Raw genomic sequence first — 22599 nt, forward strand, 5'->3', positions numbered from 1 at the left:
TAAAAAAATAAAACAAAGATCATATATGTTTTAAACAGCTCAGAGATTCCCGTGGCTCCAGGAGCACGCATGGCGCACTCAGGTGTGAGGTTCTCTAGACTGTTGGCAATTGATATCACCATACATTTTGCAAGTTATGAGTATCAACAATGGAAAATTTCCAAGCCTTCCCGAACATTCCCACACACACAAGACCGTCTGCATGCCCTTCTCCATTGAGACCATAACCTGCCATTGTTGCAGTCCACGAGCTTTTGAATAGCTCCTTGGCAACACATTCCCCGTATTGATCAAAGCTGTTGCGACTCTGTTTAATTCTGCTCCACATCCCCTGACATTGCTGTGAATCAGTTCACTAGTTTGAGAGAAGGTGAACTGATTCACATTCTTTAAAACTGGTGCTGCGGGGAAACAGTTGTGCATGATGCATGGTGCACTAGAGAGTGGCATCAGCTCTCAAATAAGCTTCACCCTTGTTTCCCTCAAGCTATCCACCTTGGCTGCCGCAACTGTGTCTGAATTGCTCTCCAGGTCTTTCCTCACCTCCTCCTTTGTGGAGGCCGACACTACCAGCGCATTATCATGCACCACATCGAACACCTCTGCGGTGACAAACCTGTTGCTGTTGGAGAACTCCATCACGGCTTTATATACTTGGGAGCGGAATGATCCGATTGACCCAAGACGGAGGCAGCTTTTTGGCTCTCACCTTGGCCGCTATCGCCGACGGCAGGCGCCCCTTCCTAGACGGCTTCTGCGTCAAATCCTTCCTCAGGTTCTCCCTGGCAACAACAACAACAACAACAACAGTCTGTTTAGAGGTTGGACGGTGGCATAAACCAATAACGCCCAGGGAAGCAAGACTATGCCCTTTCTGCCAGTCGAGGACCTACAACATTTCGTGCTAAACTGCCCGGCATATCACTTCATTCGTCGTCTGATACCACAGCTCCACTGGGAAACCGAAAACCTCGAAATCTTCATGGGGGACGCGTCCAAAACACTATACCTCAGCACCTACCTGAAAGCGGCTACCCAATATTGGAGCGTGATCAACCAGATTTTCCGTTTCTTCGACACACGCCCGCAGGGCAACAATAAGGTACGTGTTCGTCTAATGCTTTGCAAAAGGAGGCGCAAACATGCAGTCGATGCAATCCCATTCGATAGGTAGCGATCATCTTCCTGGTTCCGGGTCTGCAGTACTGATATAAATCCTGTCCCAGTTGGCGGGTCGAGTTAAGTGAGGTAGCGTAGATTGCTAGTTTTGTGCCAGCGCTTCGATTAAGCCATGTTGCTATGGCTGTCTGGATCCATCGTTCCTGAAAACCATCCATGCTGTTTAGAACGTCATCAAAGTTGATTCCCAAGTGGTATGTCCATTGGGCGAGGTGGAAGTACCATCCATGGTAGTGCGTTTTGGCTAGTTGATCCGAGTCTACAATAGCTGCCTGCGCCAATTTGTCCGTCGTTTTTAGGAAGGTGTTGAGGAGATATTGCATAGTCTGTTTCCATGCTGAGATCTCGAAGGGAAGAAGTCCGGCTTCCAAGATCATAATCGTGTAAGGAACGGTCCTGCAAACCCCGAATTCCTTTTGGATGAGAGTCTTCGTTTGGTTCTCAAAACGTCCCCATGCAGTGTGAGACATGTTCGGGCTCCACATCTCGCAGGCATATAAGGCCACTGTCGCTACCTTTGTTTGGTAGAGGATTCGTTTTGCATACCATGTCTCTACTCCAGGAATGTTCTGCATTGCGTGATAGGCACACTGCGCTGCTCGTCTTCTTTCGTAGGTTCCGGCCTTCCATGGATTGTGTCTGTGTATCATGTAGCCCAAGTATTTGTAACTGTCTGTCTGCTCGACTTCCGTCCCTATGTAATAGAATTTGCACGAGGAGTGGGCCCGAGCACTACTACCTTGGTCATGTCGAGATTGACTGCAAGCCCCATGTTCGTGCAGAATGTACTGACGCAGTCTAGTTGTCGTTGCAGAAGTTCCGGAGTTGTGGCAGCCAGGAGCAGGTCGTCAGCGTAAAGTAGAAGATAGATCCAGATCCCTGCTAGCTGAATATCAGACAGATTCGCTTCTCGGAGCAATGCTTCCAATGCGTCGATGTACAAGCCGAAAAGCGTCGGGGATAAGGGGCATCCTTGCTTAACCCCGGTGTCGCACTAAATGGTCTCTCGACGAAAGCCTTAGCAAAATCCACAAAGCAACAGAGTAGCGGTTTACTCGTCGTTAGGCGTCTTGGTTCTGTGATGATGCGGAGGGTGATTAGATGGTCGATACACGAGTGTTGGGCCTGCCTGTCCTTCCTCAGGGTCCCCCTGGCGGCCTTGATCATCCACACCGAGCGCCCTATGAGCTCCTTCCGCACCATCGCTGCCAAAAACCCTAATCGAATCTAGGAACCAAAATAAAGAATGTACTAACGATATGAATAAGCAAATGGTCTGTTTAAAAACTTCCTGAATTAAAGCGAATATCCTACCACCGCAGCAAATGCGGTATTTGCTGCAATGGACCGGTCTGTTTAAAAACTTCCTGAATTACAAAAAACCAGCATTCCTTCATGATCAGCTCCACTCAAAACGCAACCAGGCCAGCCAGTCTCCAGTGTCTCCAGTTACAGCTTCAGAGCATCTCCATGAGAGCAACCTGTTCCCCAGCTGCTCCGAATTCAAATCCTCCACTGGGGTAGAAGGTTATGTTGTATTCCCCACCGGTATCACAGGTGAAAGTACACATCGTCACTGTAAGCCTGTGGACAAGCATCCTTGAACACCTTGGAGAAAGCCGTTGGCGGGCAAGTCTCAGGCGTGCTGTGCGCTCCTCTGCAGCAGTAAGCATCCGTTTGGAAAACCTCGCAAGCGCTCTTGCAGCCGATCACCCAGTTATCCTTCGAGACTTGAAGTTCCTTGGGGCACATAGCGTTCAGGTCGCTGTAACAGCCAGGGGACTTGCAGTTCTTCTCCAGGGTGATTCTCAATGGCAAGTTGTAGCCGTCGACAACGAGCGAGACGTCGTACAAGTTTTGGTTAACGTAGGCCAAGGCGAACTCGGCCAAGGTGGCGGGAGGGACGCCGCAGTCGCCGGAGTCGCAGTGGCCGCGCCGGTTGCCATCGAACTTGCAGCCTCTACGGCCCCAGAAACGGACAGCCCAGTTGTGGCTTCCCCGAGTTGGAAATCCAGCCAGGCCACACTATGAAGGGACATGCATTGTACCCCCAGGTTTCTATATCCAAAGTCTCCCTACCCATGTTACTCCTGAGAAAGTTCAGCATCTCTTGTGTGGGAACATCTACAAGACCGTTGACAAATGAATCCACATGCAATACCGTTGCTCCAACCTTGATCCCCATGAAGAGCACGATGAGCACCGGAGCCCAGTTTTTCAGCCAGTCTTTTGGCACCTTCACTGTGATACCTTCTGTGTTGTTTACTGGGTGACTCCCCTCCTCATACTCGCAATGGTACCGGACTCTCACCTTACGGTGTAACTGTACGTACTTCATGAACTTGTTATCCTCACTTACCAGATATGGATAGCATGGACATTCTACTCTGAGGGAGTGCAACATTTTGGAGCTGTGTGCCAACACTTGTCTTCCCATCTTCTCCATCTTAGCCATTGCTGCTTTGATAAACTCCAAGCTTGTTTCTATGCGGTCCAGTTGCTGCTGTGTTCGTTCAAACATATTGTGCATGTAACTGGCCAATTTCTCTGAATCCTCATTCTTAAAGTCCCTTGGTACTTCTGGAATGCGATTATCCAGCGGGGGAGTGTTGTACACCACCTTCACAAACCTTTCATAATCCTGACAGACTTTAATGAGATCAATAGCTCTCTTCTGGATGTGTTCTCTCTGCTCACTTGGTAGCAGAAGCTTACTCAGCTCATCATCTTCATTGCGGGTCCAAGTGTGGGAGTAGGTCAGGCCTTTCTCCTCTGCTTCTTTTTGAATTTCTGAAAGTGGGACAGCCACTTCAGGTGAGTTCAAGTGTTGAATTCTTTGAATTTCTGGTTCACTATGTGGTTGATGCATTCTCCTCTCAACATATCTTGTCTTCAAAACTTTCTCGTCACCAATTTCCAGCTCACCAAAGCAAACATCTAAAACACAATTCTTGATCTTCTTCATGAGCTCCTCAGCCTTCATACTACCATCCTGAGGTGCCCAAAGCATGATTTCCACCCATTGTCTGTCTGTCCATGAATCTGTATCACCTCCTATCCTCACATATACCCCAAGCCTATTCCAACGTCAAAACTTGGATTCTTAAATTCTTTATGAAGTTTGGCTTGAATCATTGCAAAGATACATGTCATACAACATTCATTTGTTAGTTGATATATAGTTCTAATCCTAAATTACCTGTTGGAAAGAGTTTAAACTTGACATCCTTGCATTCCAATCTCCTGCCCCAGTACTCATACTTCTCCCCTTGTTTTCTCTCAAATGGGGCGTATGACCGCTGCATGCCTGAAAGTGCTGGTAAAACAACTTTTTCAGGTAGAGGTTTCCATGTCCCAGTCCAGCCAACATCTATGGGTATCAGCACACCCATCTCATACAGGCACTGGAAAATATATTCGACTTTGGCTTGTTTTTCTTGACAATGTTTGAGTAGTTGATCTGCAACTGCATGTATTTCCTGTACCATCTGCTGCTGCTGGTTTAATGAGATAGTTACCTTCTGGGGATCAATAAACATGCTGATCACATCTCGAATAAACCACTCCACATCTAAGATGGCATACTTTGAATTGGAATCAAAATAAACCACCTCTCCCAAGTCATGTAGGAACAAGAACACAAATTTGACGATGTTTTGCTTATGAGCCTCATTCAAAGTTGTCTTCATTTGTTTCTGATATTTCACCAGTAGTCGTTTGTCAATATCTTGCACTTCCATAATCTGCATTTTATCCTTGGACCTCAGCTGCATGCACATTTTTTTGGCATCTTCACATAAGCTAGGGACTCTGAGTTGTTGTAAAAGCAATGTTTGTAAGGATTCTCCTAACCTGTTTTTTAAAACCTGTAAGGTCCTTGCCTTTATTGCTTTCACCTTTAAGATGCTGTTTTCATCAATGTCCAAAACCTCTTGGTACTGCCCTATTATGCAACCCACCTCATTCTCAAGCGTATTTTTAAGGTGACTTTTTCACCAAAGAAGTTGAGTGCAATGAACACTTTAGGCTTCCGTTTGGATGATGATGGCTTGTGGGAAGCAATAAACCTCAACCAATACACTAGCTCAGTAGTGAAGTTCCTGCGGTTGACACTGTTGTCCACTCTCAATACTACCAAGAACATGCTCTTGTCAAACCCCCTCAGGAAAGAGTGGTAGAATGCATGAAACTCATATTGGCTAGCCATATCACAAATCAGCAGACACGTTTATTACTTCACGAGGTTCTCGAATCGCAAAGTTGTTTGGCCCTCGTTGAAAATTCCGCTTGCTGGATCCACCTTGACGGATTCATCCGGCTCCACATCGACATCGTACTTGCTTGATGCTTCCTGTTGTGTTGTTCAGACATTAACAATCCTTTAGTATTTAGCCATAACGAGAGCGAACCTTGGAGAAGTGATATCCCGGTGGCAGATTGATTTGTAGCTTGCGCTCCCCTTTGGGAGCTGCGACCGGTTGCATGGGGACAACCTCCATATCAGAAGTGGCACGCCTCCTAAGTATGGAGCCTGAACATGATTCAGCTGTAAGGTACTGACTTCTATTTTAGAAACTTTAGTTGGCGTAAAATAACACAAATTAAATAATTGTAAAAACTCTTCATTCGTCCCATGTTTATCAAAAATGAAGTTTAACATGTTAATTTAACTTTTTTTTATTTATGTGCATTGACAGCATTGTACAAAAAGTTGTGATTACACAAGCCCTAAAGATCCACAATAATCTTACCTGTTTCTTCGTGGTTATGTCAATAATAAATTTCATTGTGACCTCCCAGATTATTGTGAAGATGGAGATTTTATTTGTGCATGGAAGCTAGAAGAACCAGGTGGTTTTGGTGCACATTATTATGCATGCACAAGTAATCAATGGGTGAAATTTAATTGTGCTTTACTTTTACAATGTCATGATAACACAAATTCACAAGGTTGTGCATGCCGGTGAAATATAATGTTAAAAACAAAAACTTACAACAAGAGCCATCAAAAACTTCAACCAAATGCAATAAACTAACTTCTTTTTATAAAATAGACGACCTGGAGGTGTACTGCAGTTGCTCAAAGTGAAGCATGATCTTCTGTAAACTGGGCAAACATATAAACAATTTGGTTGAAAACTAGAAAACTTGGGGACCATGGGACCAGTACTACGGGCTGAACAGTCGTCATCACCTGTATGGAGGTCCTCTGCTGTACATTGACAATCAAGCTCAACCAAGATGGGCTTCTGATCCTCCAGAAACAACAGCTGCCTGTGAAAGAACACAGATTATGGCATTATGCTGAATTGAGCAAGAGAAATGGTACAAATTATCTGTAGCCTACCTGAAGGCGCCTGGTTTTGATAACCTGCACGACATGTTGCGCCTTGGAAGTAGGAATTTGAAGCGGTACTTTGCCTCTGTCGGCTCCATGGTTGAAATTGATCCTTTGCTTCACATTTACCACTTGATGTTGACGGTGTGCGTTTCACGGGCGAGTAAGCAGAGCAAGGCAGAAGAGCAAAACGATTACCAGGACGGCTCCCAGTGCAGGATTCTGCTTAAACAATCTGAGGGGGCGGTGCAGTGTCTGGCTCACATTTTGTGTAATTTCCTGACCTGGCTCAGCATTTGCTGCCATCGCCTACAAGAGGACAAAAGTGGAAGATTCACTCACAGAGATCGTAAATGCTGCTCAATCCACTGCACACCGCGGAAATTCCTGAATTGCGTGAGATGTTGGAGTTTTTGCTGAAGAAATCGAAATGTACCTGATGTGCTTCCCGAGCAGAACCGGAATCTGTGGAGATTGCGCCGAAATCAATCAAGGAACCTACACGCTCGTTGAGGAGCGGCGCATCGTGAGCGGCTTGGCATGCAGATTCAGCCAGAAGCACAAGGGACCTCTTCAGTGGGAAGCACCAGGCTTATCGAGCATGATCTTCAGTTGTCGCTTCGCGCTATGGGATATCATCGCCATTCTCTGCAAACCGATGCGTTGACGAATTCCTTGCTCTTTCTTTCTCGATCCGAAGAACATGCTACGAGCTGGTTTTAGGGTTTAGGGTTTAGGCGCGTTTAGGTGTTTAGGGTCAAAGACACCCCGCGGTGCTGCAATCTGGCGAGATCGCTGAACGTGTATGTACATTCCCCATGTCCCAATGGGACTAATACAAAAAATTGGCGTGCCGCCCTCTCAATGAGCTACTCTACGTGATCCTCATATGCCGCAGCTAGACCTAGTCCTGGAGTAGAAGTGGACGTGTCGATGTCCAAGTCTCCCCCACGAGCTGATCTTAGAATAGAGTCTGGGGGGCGCCATTGCCAGCGAATCTCGCCACCTCCCAATTTGCCGAAGCATGGGAGCCACCTAGATCTCCACTCCTCGAGCTGTCTCGGTTTCGCCTGCTCTTTCAGGATGGTGTAGTGAAGACGCACTGCTGCAAGAGTGAGTCTCCACCATGATACCACCACTGCCGATATTCTCGCTTGCTGCCCATCAAAGCGACAGTGGTTCCGTGCCTCCCAAAGTGCCTGCAGTCCTGTTGCCCTCCAAATGGACCAGCGCTCATGGCCCAACGCCTCCCAGATGGACATCCCAACTTCAGCCCCTATCACGTCCCACCGGACTCGCATGTTCCATCGGTGCCGTCCGTAGCAGCGAATACGCCTCCAAGCTGGACCAATGGCTGGACCTCTAGCTCCCTCAAACCAGTGGAGGATATCCCCACTCCGAGCCTCAAACTCTGGAATGTCGCCGAGTTCCTGCGTCGCTTGAAGATCTGTCGCCAAACTTCTCTCGCCACGTCACATTCCCATAGGACATGTCGCGTTGTCTCCAGCTCGCCACACTCCTTGCACCGTCGGCATGCTTCTTCCTGGAACTGCTGTCCTATCGGCAGCCCGTTATTTGCCACCAACCAAGAGGTGGCCTTGACTTTCTCCTGTACCGGTAGTTTCCAGAACGCAAGCGTGTTGCCCACCACCTGATTTGCTTCAACTCCTTGCTTGATCCATTTCTTCCAGAGCTTGGGGATCTCCCCTCGGGCCTCCTCCCTGCCGGTCAAGAGACCATCCCTTGCTTCCTTGACGCTGAAGGAGAAGAAGCTTCTCGCTCCTCGTTTCCATGCTGCGGGGTCCCAATCCAGATCCTCGATGAGCTGCTGTCGCCACCATCTAAGAATGCCTTCCCCCTCTAGTGCTGCCAACGATTGAACCACCACCGATTGCTTCGGAGCCTGTCGTATTACTCGAATCCTACCCTTGACCTCGTCATCCGTCACCATCGGCATGACCTGTTCGTCCCCTGCTGGCAACAGCATGTCGCCTCTCAAGACTCGAAAAGGACGCCCAACATTTTGGTCTGGAGACACAACGAACCATACCTCCACATCCCTGTCCTCCCAAGCTGGTGTTGGGGCCGTAAACGCCCGTGTCCAGGCCCCCAAGCTAACTCGTTCCCTGTCTGGCTCCACGTCCCGTTGCAGAGCCACAAAGTCTCCAGATTTGAGACAACGCCTAGGCCAGAGCTGCCCCTGCTTCGCCTCACTCATAGCTCTGATAATGCGAAGAAGATCAAGGTGGACTTTCCTCCACCGTCCCAGGTTAAAGACCTGCATATGCCTCGTAGTCTTCCTCCTGTCCTTGTCCAGAACCCGCACCAGCTGCTTGAGAGTTCGGAAGCCTGCGCTATGTAGCTTTCTCCAGATTGTGTAGTGGTCCTCCCTGCCCAGCGTCCTGTCATCCAGTTTGAAGAGGTCGTTGAAGAACAGGGGCTGGTTCAGCCAGTCCTCCGCTCGCCCTGGCAATTCCCTGCTGACTGGAAACGCGCTCCATAACCGGAGAAACCCCTGGACTAGAGTGCCGCCCTTGACTACTTGTTTCGGCCCCTCGGCAAAGAGCCAACGTGGATCTTCTTCCCACGGTCTTGCAGTGTTGTGCTTGGGCCGGATTGCCAACAAGTTCTGCCTAAACATGAGTCTCCAAGGTTGATTACCTGGTTGAAGGCCCATGAGGAGGATTTTGTACCGTAGCGCCTTCGCCATGTCGCTCTGATCGATTACTCCAAGTCCTCCCAAGACTCGCGGACGTGCTGTAGATTGCCACGCGACCTTGGCCATGCTCCTCCCTGTGACCAGAGCGCCCCGCCACAAATACTGACGGACCATCGTGCGTACCTTTCTAAGAGTGCGTTCTGGAACAGGCCAGATGGAGAGGTGGTACCAGATGCCGGGCAGAATGATGCTCCTAGCGACTACCACTCTCGCTGGCAAGCCGAGTTTCCGGGGAGCCCACTTCTGGATTGACGTTCGTACCCGTCGGAGCAAGGTGTCATCCTGAAGTGCTGCACTAAACCGAGTACCAACCTGGATCCCCAGGTACCTAGCGTCTTCTCCTGGTTTGAGCCACTGGAAGCCGATGTCCTGCCCCCAAGATTCAATGCCTGGTCGCCCCCAATTTATGCCCACTGATTTGTTCCAGTTAATTGCTGCACCAGCCGCGAGGTTGAACGTCTCCAACGCCTTCTTAGCTGCATCCATGTTCTCCTTAGTCGCAAGTAGGAACAAGGCAGTGTCGTCCGCAAAAGCACCATCAAGGAGTTCCCGAGACACCCTTGTGGTTCCCGGAAGTTGCTGTCTCGCAGCCGGCAGTGTGAGTCCTTTAATGCATCCGCCTTCCGCTAGAAACGTGCCCAGGGCCTCAGCCACAATCAGAAAAAGATAGGGTGCTAGTGGACACCCTTGGCGTACTGAACGTCCCAGCTGGAAACTCGGTCCCGTCTCTCCATTGATTGTGACTCTGCTTGCGGCTCCTCGGTACAGTAACGAGATCCTAGCGACCATCTCTCTCAGGATGCCGATCGTGTTCATGCACTCCTCTAGGAACCTCCAGTCCACCCGATCGTAGGCCTTCTCGAAGTCCAATAGCCATGCTGCAGTTTGTTGGTTAGAGATCTCTGCCCATCTCTGAGCCAACAGGTACGTCCAGATGTTTTCTGCGATTTGCTGCCCTGGAACAAACCCTGTCTGCTGCTCCCGGATGATCAGCGGCATGACAGCTTGGAGCTTGAGGGTCATTGCTTTGGCGTAGACCTTGTAGGACGTGTTGAGCATGGTGATTGGCCTCCAATTCTTCAGCTCCTGCAGGTCCCCCCTCTTTGGAATAAGCGCAATCTGGCCCTCAAGGATCTCATGGGGCAAGGTCCCATCACGTTGAGCATCCCACCATGCTTGTAGCAGCAGCGAGCCTATGGTCTCCCAGTGCTCCTCGAAGAAAATGGGCAAGAGGCCATCGATACCTGGCTGCTTGTCATTGCTGAGCTTCCCGAGCGCTTCCCGAAGCTCCTCCAGTGTGAAGTCCGTCTTCAGTGAGTCGTGCCACTCATGGGGGACTCGCTGGGGAAGGGACGCAAGCACTTCCACCGCCGCCCTTTCCCTCTCTGGAGTCCACTGCTGGGCCGTATATAGAAGTTGGTAAAACTCCTGGGCGAGCTGTTGCATCCCCTGTTGGTCCTCGACGACTCGCCCGTCACTGTGCTTCAGTCCTAGAATGGGAGGAGAGTCCGTCACTGGCCTGATTCCCCTAAAGAAAGCCTTGTTGAGAAGGCGTTCATTTAGGGCCCATCCATCATCCATGGCCCGGACGCCCTTGCTCCATGCAGCGTACTCCATGTCACGTAGCTCGGCTTCGCGTTCATCCAGTATTGTTTGCCACTTGAACTCATCTTGCGTGTTCAGCAACATCCTGTGTGCTGCTGCGACCTTCTTCCTGGCCAGTCTAAGGTCCTTCATCACCGCCCCTTTGAGATCCTTCTGGCGCGCTCGGAGCTTCTGTGAGCAAGACAAGAGCACAGGGATCAGCCCCAGCTTGTTCTGCGCAAGAGCGTCGTGTATAAGCCCAATCGCCACTGGGTCTCGCAGCGTGGCTCTAGTGATTGATCGCTGGACCGCTGTCCCTTTGTCCCTTTGGAGCTGGATCACGCATCTGAGGGGGTCGTGATCTGAGAAGGAGGCAAACCCTAGCCACGTTTTAAGGCTTCCCCCATCCTGCCGTATGCGAGATGAGGCGTAAATCCGGTCCAGTCTCGACTGGGAGGATACTGTCTGTCGCCTTGTAAAAGGGTGAGCGTGAGGTGCGAATCCCGCAGCATGCTGAAGGTCCATGAGCCCCAGTATGTCCATGAGTTGACTCCACTGCTTCTGTTCACGTGGCTGAATTGTTACCTGCATACCCCTGCGATCACAGACGTCCTCGACCATGTTGAAATCTCCCAGGACCAGCCATTCATCTGCTTGCCCCTGGGCAGACTGTAGCACACTCAGCCAGAATTCTGCACGTCTCCCTTTCTTCGTTGGTGCATAGACGTTGATTATCCCCACCCGTCCAAAGTGGAGGTGAAGGACAAGCAATTGAGCCTTTCCTGGGACGAGGACAAGGTGGTTTTGTACCTGAGCAGACCATTTGGTTGAGACTACCACTGCTGTGCCCCCTCCTGGTCTGGCCACTGCTTGCGTGGCCGGGTTCCACCAGAGCCGTCCCCTCATTCCAAAGGTGTAGTCTGGGGCCACAGTCATTTTGTGCTCTTGCAAGCATAGGATGTCGATATCTCCTTCTAAGCTGATCTCCCGGATGTGGGACTTGAGCTGCGCCCTTTTGTTGAGTCGACTGCCGGTCCAGCTGAGTCCCCGGCAGTTCCAGGTGACGAGCGTGAGAGTTGTCATGGAGCCACGTACTTCCAAGAAAGTGAGGAGTTACGGGGTCTCGCCCTCCATTCTGTGGAGATGGTCCACACCGCAGTCATCTTCCCCCTGTGCTTCGTCCAGGAGAAGCCTCGAACAGTGTACTTTGCAAAGCCCGTCCACTCAGTGATAGCACTCTCCATGCGTGTGTGGTAGTCTCCAATAGTGACGACCTCTGGGAAGGCTGTGTTCCCGCGGCACATCAGCCAGTCTCCCGCCTCTGTGGGACTTAATTCCCACTTAGGGGGAATCCACCTGACCGCCATTCCTACTGTTTGAGGGAGGACCGGCTGGAAGCCATCTCCTTCGACATCCGTAATAGGTCCCTCGAACAGTTTGGGCTGTGAGGATGAGCCCAAGAGTGGTGGGGCGACCGGGAAGCGAATGTGGGGAGCTTGGTCCGGAGGGCATGCCTTCAAGATCCGCTCCTGCTCTGCAGGTAACTCAAACGGCTTCTGGGATGCCAACCTGTTCCGCTTGACTGAGCAGGCCTCCTCCCGGTGTCCAGCACACTGACAAAAGTTGCATCTAGGTTCTGAGTTCTCCGTTTGGATCCTGATATACTGGCCCAGCACTGCGATCTCTGTCGGGATTTCCGCCGGGGCTGACACGAAAACTTTGAGGCGGATGGGACCTAGAACACCCTCTGCTTCTACAGTGTCGAGGCCGGCCGCTATCTGGCCGATACTTCCTTCAACCAGCTCCTGTATCACCAATGTGATCCGCATTTCCATGGGAACGTCCCACAATCCAATGTTCACTGGAAAGCTCCCGCCCTTGAGACGAGCCTGGTCCTCTGCGGTGAACCTTGGGATCCATGGGTGGAATGACACCGCCCAATTCTCGTCAATGAGGCCATGCATGGCCTCCGCCTGAGACCGTGCCTCCTCTGTCTCAAAGACGACTGTGTAGCAGCCCTTTCCATGTGGCAGCATCATCTTCATGAGGATTCCCTGGCCTAGCGTTGCATTGATCCAATCGTTAGCCATGCGACCTGTTGGGAACTTCCCTCTGAAAACAGCGATCAGGGCCTTCTTGCGGAGTTCCTCTTCCTTCTCTGCTACTGCTCTTTGCAGAGTCTCGGCCAGCTTGACAGGGACTGCCTTTCCTCTTGTGTCATCGTGGATCAAGTCACTTCCGCCTTCCCCTGCTGCTGCCACCTTGTGGACTTCGGCCTGACCAGGTGTTCCCCCGTTCACGTTATGTGAGGTGTGCTCCTTGTTAACATCACTGTTCCCGTCCGAGGAGTGCAGCGCTTCCACCACCTTTCTGCAGCCCCGAGTCTTCCTCACTCTCGACTGGGCTTTTGCCACTCGCTCCGGGGTGTCAATCTCCTGGTTCTGGTGCACCCGAGACTCTGTCCTCTTGTCTGGCGGAGCGTGCTCCTCCTCAAGAAAGGCTTCAACTGTGTTTGTCCAGGCCGGGTCCTCCTTGGCAAGTCTCAGAGTTGTAAGCTTCCGCCGCGTTGCTCGCTTCACTTTCTTCTTCTCACGTTTGGTCTTCCTCTTGTTGAAGGCATCACGGTCCTGGAACTGAAGTGTGCCATCTGACTGTTCCTCCAGTGAGCGCTCCGTCTCTGGCTCCGTTTCTGGCTCTTCGAGTCCCTCTTCAACTGTTGGTGTTGGCATGGTATCCAACTTGCCACCTTGCTCTTGCGCCCATGCATCAAAGAGATCCGCTTGCTGTGTGACCACTGCCTTCGTGATTAATTCTTGAGCTTGACGCAGTGCAGGTCCCAACACGAGGTCCTCCCCCAAAGGGTTCAGGTCCAGCTCTCTGATTGTGCACATCAATGTTGACTGGAGTTCTTTGCGTACTGGAAGCAAGCTCTATTTCGTTAAAGTGGGATTTATTCAGTAAAATGGGACTAGGTACAAATTTTCAAGTATTTGAAAATGACATGAAATTATATGTTTTTTGTCCAGGGGCTAGACATATCTGGGGCATGGTGACTAGCGCGGTGACTTTGTGTCCAGACTGAGTCCATCTGGTTGTATAATAAATCTCATTGTCAAGGTGAACAAGCCGAATCTGAAGCTAAAGAAGAGCGATGGCATGCGCGCACACACTATTTGTTTGTTCATTGAGCGTGTGGTGAGCTTTCCAAGATGAACGTCATTCCTATTAGCCAGACATATAACTTAATGGTGAGAACATTTAGATATTATTCAATGTTATCTTTTTCTAACGAATCTAATTGTGAAGGTGTAGCAAGAGGCATTGCTAGTCTGGAGAAGTCATTTAACTCATTTGACCCTTAGTGTATTTTCATGAAACTAAATAACATTCATATTATTAAGGAATTTCTCTAGTACCTTTTTTTTACGACATAGAGGCTTGCATTTCTTTCAAAGGTGATTTAGTAAAAGGCCTGAGGGCACATGCCATTCTATTTCTCAGACCAGTATTAAGATATACTAGTGCAAAGGGCCACATGCCATGACGCCTCCTCTGATTCAGATTCGGATTGTTCACCTTGAAATAAAATACATTAGAAACTTAGTAAAGGAATATTAAATCTCACCTTGAACCCGGGTTATGAATGCTCTTGCTGCATCTCTTGCATGGTCTGGCAAGGTGATGGTGGCACTCTGCTTCCGCATCCAACCATGCACAACATTATCCACCGATATGCTCATGCTGGGATCCCTTGGATTCAGCACCCATCTCTTTTCTAGGCAATCCTTCGTATATCCGGAACTTGGCTTGAACCACTCCACAGTTACATTGAAGGAGTTAGTTTCCGCGTCCTCCTCTGCATCAGTGATGCAGTGCCCCACCCATATCATTTGTTTTTTATTACTGGGTCTGACAAGCACGACCATTCCTTTGCAGACTTGTACTGGATTGAATGCTGAATCCGGCTTCTTGTTCCTCGGCCCACAATAGTGATCCTCAACATCGTTATCTGTCACTGCATTTCCAGAGGACATTGTTCCGCTACTATCTGGTGCTCTGGGTTCTGGCCAAAAGGACTCTTCCAATTCTTCATATACAACCGGCCCATTTTGGATAGCAGATATAATCTTCTCCCAGTATTCGAGCAAAGGCTTGCACCTCTGAAAATAGGATTCTCCACCAAACACCAACCCCCTCTTCCAGAAGGCAATATGCTGTCTAATCCCGGCCACTATACTTTCCTGGTCTTTGAGTCCATCCGGGTGCATCGGCCGTGGGGAACCCTGAGGAATCATAGGTTCCCCAGTTATGGGATCTCTCTTGAAGAGTTCAATGCCGTCCACTGGCAGCCACACTGTGTCCCATTCTCTCATCTTGTACCTCATCACTGGAGCACCGTCACGCATGCTGAAATGAAACTGAAGAGGCTTGGAGTGGCCAATCAGCGTTTCGGATCCGTCCCTGATGTAGCCTCTTACAAACCCCTTAAAGTCTGGAACCTCTGTCACAAGTGCAGCTTCAACAGTGCCTTTGATGCAATTTTGGAATTCATCGTAGAGTTGTGGGAGGGTGAGGACATTGGATCGCCGGAGGGACTCTGCCAGGTGACTGAACATGGCATCGACGTCTTCATGAGTGTGCCCAACCATGAGAAAGCCAAGTGTAACCGTTTCAAATATGCCTTTGGCAACAAGCATCGCCAAGTACGCGAAGACGTACATGTTTTTGTTCTCACTGCCAGCATTGTCTGTTTGGAGCAGAAGATGGGGTGGAAGGCCACATCGGCCGCAAGAACTTCCTTGAGATTCTGCTTCGTTTGGATGAGGCTGTGCATTCACCGGGCGACCAGCCTCGTCGGAATGGCATGAGGCCTCACGTGATAACCCTACAATCTGACGGCCAACATATTCACTGGGATGGCATGGGGCCCCACGCGATACTGCAAGCCTTTGCTCCTCCTCCAACTGAACCCTGTATGGGGTTCGATCGACAAGGGCCTTATGCAAGGGTTGGCCGTTCAGCTCAGTCTGCGCACTTTGCAGAGACCTTAAGTGTTTTGCTAGGGACGCAATCATCATGTTTGCACCCCCGCCACCCCATAGAGGTACAAAGAAGTTCCCAAGAGGCGGGTTTTATGTGGTTGCTGCTCACTACATGTCTCGACAAACCTCTTGAAGATTGCCTCTCCATATACAACATGACCCCTGGTTTTGTGCGTACCGTCGTTCCCATGGACTGCCTGTTGAACCCTTTGTTCCTCGAACTCAGTTTTGATTCTGTAGAATGTGGTTCGAGGGACTCCATAAATGATTCTCCATGCCTTCATGCAGACCAAACCCCTCTGGAAGACCATGCCCCCCACCTGATGTTCTGAAGCATCAACAGATGACCGTAATGCCTCATACACAAAATTGCGAGCTGCCTTCCAGGACAATGTCTTGTATCTTGCTCTCTCCTCTTCAATAGCATCCCAATCAGCATGTTGACAGCACCTCCTCTTGCAACAAGCAACTGTCGAGACCATTCGAACCTCCATCGCTATTTTCTGCCTTTTCGGTTCGTTGCTCAGATCCCTTTGGCTGTGCTGTAGGAAGGTGTACTTTCTTTTCCCATGAAGAGATGTTCTGTCATCAGTTGTAGTGGTGTTTGATTGTGAATCCTTCACATTCTCAAACACTAAATGCCTCAATTTCCACCGCACAATGCTTCCAATAGTCAGACTGTTTTCTTCTGTGTCAACAACCTCTAAAATTGCAACTCCAATATCATCCCAGCCCAATTCTTGATTAGCAACCGCATCTCTTGGATCGACAACTGTGGCTAAGCCCTCAGCTACCACCTTCCCCTCGGGGTTGTTTAGAAACACCTTTGCCTGAATCCATGTAGCACGGTTCTTAAGATCCACGGAGGGAACATGCGTCGCACTTGCGCTGTCCCCAACATCTGCTTTCTTTTGCAGATTTTTCAAGGCAACAACAACATTTACCCCGACGACCATCTCTCCTCGTTCAATAGCGACCACATTCCCATCGAAGACAGTCTCTACTGATACAGCAGCATTGCCTTCCCCAAGCCTTTGACAGTGTATAACAAAGTTCCGATCCATAGACACAAGGGTCCCTTTTGCAACTCTCTTCCCACCATTCAAAATGTAAACCCTTTCCCCAACCCTGAAGGCCATTCTGAAAGTGCAGAAAAGAAGTTAAGACCATACAAAAAATGATTGGAGAATGGCCTAAATCATAACATACCAAATAGCATGAGGCCACATGCCATTATTCAAACATGCTATTGACACCCACGTGAAATTTCGCATTCACAAAATTGGCATGAGGCCTCATGCCATCTTGATATACACACAGCTGCAGGCAAGTAAAAACATACATGACAATACGCTAGCCATGAAATTGCAAGGGCCCAAGATGGCATGTGGCCTCATGCCATTTCTAAATGTGGTCCTAAACCATTCCATGGTGAACATACCAGGAAGCACAAGTGCCGAATATCAAGAGGAAGCGGTAGCCACACCAAAGACAGTGCCGCTCGCAACACCGCAACTACTCGTAGCGCCGCTCGCAACACCGCAACTGCTCGTAGCGCCGCTCGCACAAACTGCCACTCGCATAAACTGCCGCTCGCAATGGCGCTCGCAATGCCGCAACCGCTTGTAGACGCATAAACCACAGCTCACAACGCCGCTTACACAAGCAGCGCTCACTGCGCTCAGCGGAACCAAGAACACGGCGCACAAAAATGATAGACCTAGGAATGAGTTCGAGAATTCAAAAATAACACAAGCTTGAACGTCACATCAAATCCTTTGACAAACCAGATCTTATGATTCCTCTGACAAATTTCAAACTGAGTAGCTTCTAGACTTTGCTGTCGGAGGTTGAACTTTGTCACATCATGTCCTTGCCTCGATCCAGCTGTGCTATGTCAGTGATTCGAACTTTGCCATGCCATGTCAGCGATCCGCGCCAAGATTATTCGCCGTGTAAAGGAATAATTATGCTGTGTGTGTACGTCCATTTATGGCAATATAAGGCCACATGCCATTCAAAGAATAATGCTAGTCGAGCATCTTTTGGTGCATTTTTGGGTTCAAAATTGCATGAGCCCACACGCTATAAAGTTTATCTGTACCAAAAATAGAAACAGCTTTATTTACTTGGGAATTTATACGGCTGAGGCATTTTTAAACTTACAAACACATGCCCTACTTACATTCCTTTGGTTGCTTAAAATTCAAAAATATTATAAACCTTTCTTTTTGCATTTTCAATGTTTTCAATTATGGTTTTTGATTTTCGCAGGACCAGCCTAGTAATCTATTTGCATCCCGTCATGTTTATAGCTAGCTTTCGTTTGTCCCCTTCGCTAGCCTGAGATACATCTGCTCGGCATCTGCCTCTTACAGCATTTGCCTAGAAAGGGCATCTTTCTTCACGCAGCATTTGCCACATGTTTAGGGTTTAGGGTTTAGGGTTTAGCAATTCAGTAGCTTGATAAACATGCAAATACAGAACTTGATGCAAAATCCTTGGATATGTCACAATGCCCCTAGGACCATAAACACATTTCAATAGAGAGGGTCCTTTCATTTCATAACTCCTTACGTAGATCTTGGTGAAACCAGAGTTAGTGAAGTTGGTTTCTTGTGATCCCGCATCTGATTGTGATGTCCCTTTGCAGTGTCGATGGAAAGGTCAATGCACACCAAACTGTAGAATCTTGGAGCAAAATAACGGTCGGATCTATGGCAAATGCCCCTGAAACATTGTAAGGCTCGTGTGGTCTCATGTGGTGTCCGATCGAGATGCTTTTTTGTAGGGTCATCAAGAAAGACATTGTATACCATTCTGTAAAATCTAGTTGCGATCTAACGGTTGGATCTCCAGGAAACTCAAAACAATCTCGCGCGTGTTAGAATATTCTAGGAATATACTCCTATGTGCTCCAAGATTATTCGCCGTGTAAAGGAATAATTATGCTGTGTCATTTATGGCAATATAAGGCCACACGCCATTCAAAGAATAATGCTAGTCGAGCATTTTTTGGTGCATTTTTGGGTTCAAAATTGCATGAGCCCACACGCTATAAAGTTTACCTGTACCAAAAATAGAAACAGCTTTATTTACTTGGGAATTTAAGTGGTTGAGGCATTTTTAAACTTACAAACACATGCCCTACTTACATTCCTTTGGTTGCTTACATTCCTTTGGTTGCTAGCTTTCGTTTGTCCCCTTCACTAGCCTGAGATACATCTGCTCGGCATCTGCCTCTTACAGCATTTGCCCAGAAAGGGCATCTTTCTTCACGCAGCATTTGCCACATGTTTAGGGTTTAGGGTTTAGGGTTTAGCAATTCAGTAGCTTGATAAACATGCAAATACAGAACTTGATGCAAAATCCTTGGATATGTCACAATGCCCCTAGGACCATAAACACATTTCAATAGAGAGGGTCCTTTCATTTCATAACTCCTTACGTAGATCTTGGTGAAACCAGAGTTAGTGAAGTTGGTTTCTTGTGATCCCGCATCTGATTGTGATGTCCCTTTGCAGTGTCGATGGAAAGGTCAATGCACACCAAACTGTGGAATCTTGGAGCAAAATAACGGTCGGATCTATGGCAAATGCCCCTGAAACATTGTAAGGCTCGTGTGGTCTCATGTGGTGTCCGATCGAGATGCTTCTTTGCAAGGTCATCAAGAAAGACATTGTATACCATTCTGTAAAATCTAGATGCGATCTAACGGTTGGATCTCCAGGAAACTCAAAACAATCTCGCGCGTGTCAGAATATTCTAGGAATATACTCCTATGTGCTCCTGAAAATGGCATGCGGCCCCACGCCATTCAAGAGATAACGCCAGATGACGCCGAGCATTTTTTGGTGCATTTTTTGGGATCAAAATTGCATGAGCCCACATGCTTGAATGTCATCCTCTGACAATTTATTTAGCTGAACATCTGGCATTTTTGGAAATACAAGATGCTTTGGAATATCCAATCATGCATGGTATAAATATAGCGAGGGTATTAAATGATATCCCAATCATGATCTTTCTTTTGGATTTCGCATGCATGCAGTCCGAGGAATGATGACGTTGCGGATTTCTTTTGGATTTCACACATGCGCGCGCCGATCCAGAAATTAATGGTGGCGCCCAAGTCCGAGAAATGATGACGTGGCGGGATTACCAACCGTTGTGACATTTCGCGCGTGTGAGGTTAGGTTTTGCATTTTGCTTCGTACTCGCGCTCGCACACTCGCGCTCGCATCGCGCTCCCACTCGCGCTCGCATCGCCCTCCCACTCGCGCTCGCATCGCGCTCCCACTCGCGCTCGCATCGCGCTCCCACTCGCGCTCGCATCGCGCTCCCACTCGCGCTCCCACTTCTCTACAGGTTTCTCGTGTGCATCGGCGTCCACTCGCGCTTGCATCACACTCGCGCTCGCATCGCGCTCGCATCGCGCTCGTGTGCATCGGCGTCCACTTCAAGACACACCCAGTTTGTAACTTCGCCGCCAACTCCGCCGCCCACTCCGCCACCCACACGCAGCCCACTTGGCGTCCCGGGAGATTTCAGCGCCACTCTCCAACTGTAAGTGGCAGAGTAGCCTTGCTGCTACGATTCGCTGCACACACAGTGCACATTCGCCAGCGAGTCCGGTTGTCACGCCTCCATTCGGCTTCAAATGGTAAGTCTTTTAGGCCAAGTAGAAAATGGCATGAGGCCACATGCCATTCAGTAGCAACATTGGCATGCACCGATTGGGCTCTCGAGTGCAGTCCGGTTACAGATGGCGTGTAGCCTCACGCCATCTTAGGATGCAGCCTCAAGACATCTGATGCAGTGGTGAATGGCGTGTGGCCTCACGTTATTTCCAGCTGCTAGCTTTTCTTCTGTCAGCTCTAATTGTTGTGCATTTCTGAACAGGCGAGGAATTGCGTTCTTCTTCCAGCCACTGTCAATGTGGATGCAGAGAAGGGGGAGGAGCTCACCAATTGGACTTTCGGGATGGAAGGCAAGGATCTGAGGCTGTACAACACAGATGGTGGGAGAAAAGAATGCATGGGGATCCTCATCCAAGTGACAGACACTCCATGCAGTTCCATGCAAGAATATGGACTGGCACTTGTGGTAGAGACAGCGTCTGCCTTCAAGATCCACCTTGCACATCCTAGCGGCTTCCCGGAGGGGGGCAGCGGCTATGAGGAATTCCTAGAGGGAGCTAGGGAGAGGTTGTCCAGGAGGCCCACAATTTCAAAGACGCTGCGGGTCTATGAAGATCACATGGAATCCACGGACCTCACCTACGGCGATGTTCAAAAACTATATTCCAACATTGAGCCGTTGAGAGTGACTCCAGTTCGCGAAGCAAAGGGGAAGGGGGTCGATCTGGAAACTACCTCGAAGCAGAAAAGGGTGGTCAAGCTCAAGCCGACGTCCGACTCTCCTGCTCCAAAAAAGAAGCTACTCAGTGATGCCATTGCCTCGGGTTCGAACACTACACCCACCAAAAAGAAGAGCCGCAAAGAGCAGAAAGAGCAAGAAGAGGCAGCAAAAATCGTCGCAGATAATAGTACTTGTTACTATTCCAACAAAGTATATACAATCGACGTGAGCCGTATCGACATCCAAAGCAAATACAACCACAGGCTAGTATCTGATGAGTGGGTGGAGAAATTGAAGCAGAAGATGCTGGCAAGTCCAGTAACACCCGACATCACAGACGTGATCCCCTACTACCAAAAAATGAAGGGCGAGATGAGGTTTCCAGACTTGATCAATAGGAAGGTGTTGGACGATCAGAACATCCGGTTCTATGCCGTCTCCGGGCAGCATTCTAGCTTGGCGATGCAAGAGATAGTTGTGGATATTATGGTGGGCGAGGAGGTGAAGAAAGTCTTCAAGACAAGAGTTGTCCGCCTGATAAAAGGCAACTCGCCCCTCCGATCTATCATATACATCTCCCACGCGCAGAATGTCAAGCAAGAAACGTGCTACAAATCGGGTCTGCACGAGACATTGGCACGAACACGGAAGCTCTGGGTTCAACTGAAGAAGCCACAAAAACCAGGACAAGGACGTGCACTAGCAACTAGCGCCTGGCAGGTAAGCCTCGTTGTATGTGGCATAGCATGTGGCCTCACGCCATTTCCATTGCAGGAATTCTCGAGTCTTCTCTCGAAAACACTGGGGGTCAATGACACACTCAGCATCCATAACATTCTACTCGCGACAAAAGTTGTTTTTGACAAATGGGTAGATGTGCTGAGGAGGTACCATGACGGGGAGTTGCCAAACTCAATGGGTGTGGAGGACGGCCGGAAGCCCAATGATTTGAAGCTCAACGCCTTGCGTTTCTCGCGGTCTCTAGACGACGACGACCTTCTGACAGTGGCTAATGCTCTTCTACGTGGTGAGGTTGTCTTCAACAAGACCAAAATGACTCCCGGCCATATTGTGACATACGAGGACTTGTGCACGACTCTGAGAGCTCGTGCGCTATTGAAGGATTGGATCTTCGAGCAAGTGGCCGTGGAGAGGGTGAGCATCGACACCACGCAAGAGATGATGGAAGCGCTGGAGTTGTCAAATGAAGACATCGACGAGTACGTGAAGGGGGCCCCCAAGTTCATCGATCTGCTGCGGGATGCCACGAAAAGTAAAGCTGAGAAGTTGGATCAGTATCCAAATTTCATTAAGATTGATGTCGACCGCCGGCTTCAGAAACAGCTCGACCCCGCAGCAGAGGCCTATCGAGAACC

General features: G+C 49.2%; 1 protein-coding gene across 1 annotated transcript; it reads right to left on the reverse strand.

Annotated features, from left to right (window-relative positions):
- Positions 1-819: 819 nt before the first annotated feature.
- LOC112340859 lies at positions 820-1795 on the reverse strand. The gene is made up of 2 exons (XM_024660002.1): positions 1402-1795; positions 820-1322 (listed from the first exon to the last, which is right to left on the reverse strand). Exons 1-2 carry the CDS (start codon positions 1752-1754, stop codon positions 1298-1300), a joined length of 378 nt encoding a protein of 125 aa, XP_024515770.1. The 5' UTR covers positions 1755-1795; the 3' UTR covers positions 820-1297.
- Between the last annotated feature and the right edge of the window lie 20804 nt (positions 1796-22599).

The sequence above is a fragment of the Selaginella moellendorffii genome, unplaced genomic scaffold (assembly GCF_000143415.4).
Source record: "Selaginella moellendorffii unplaced genomic scaffold, v1.0 SELMOscaffold_71, whole genome shotgun sequence".
In the NCBI taxonomy this organism is placed as follows: Eukaryota; Viridiplantae; Streptophyta; class Lycopodiopsida; order Selaginellales; family Selaginellaceae; genus Selaginella; species Selaginella moellendorffii.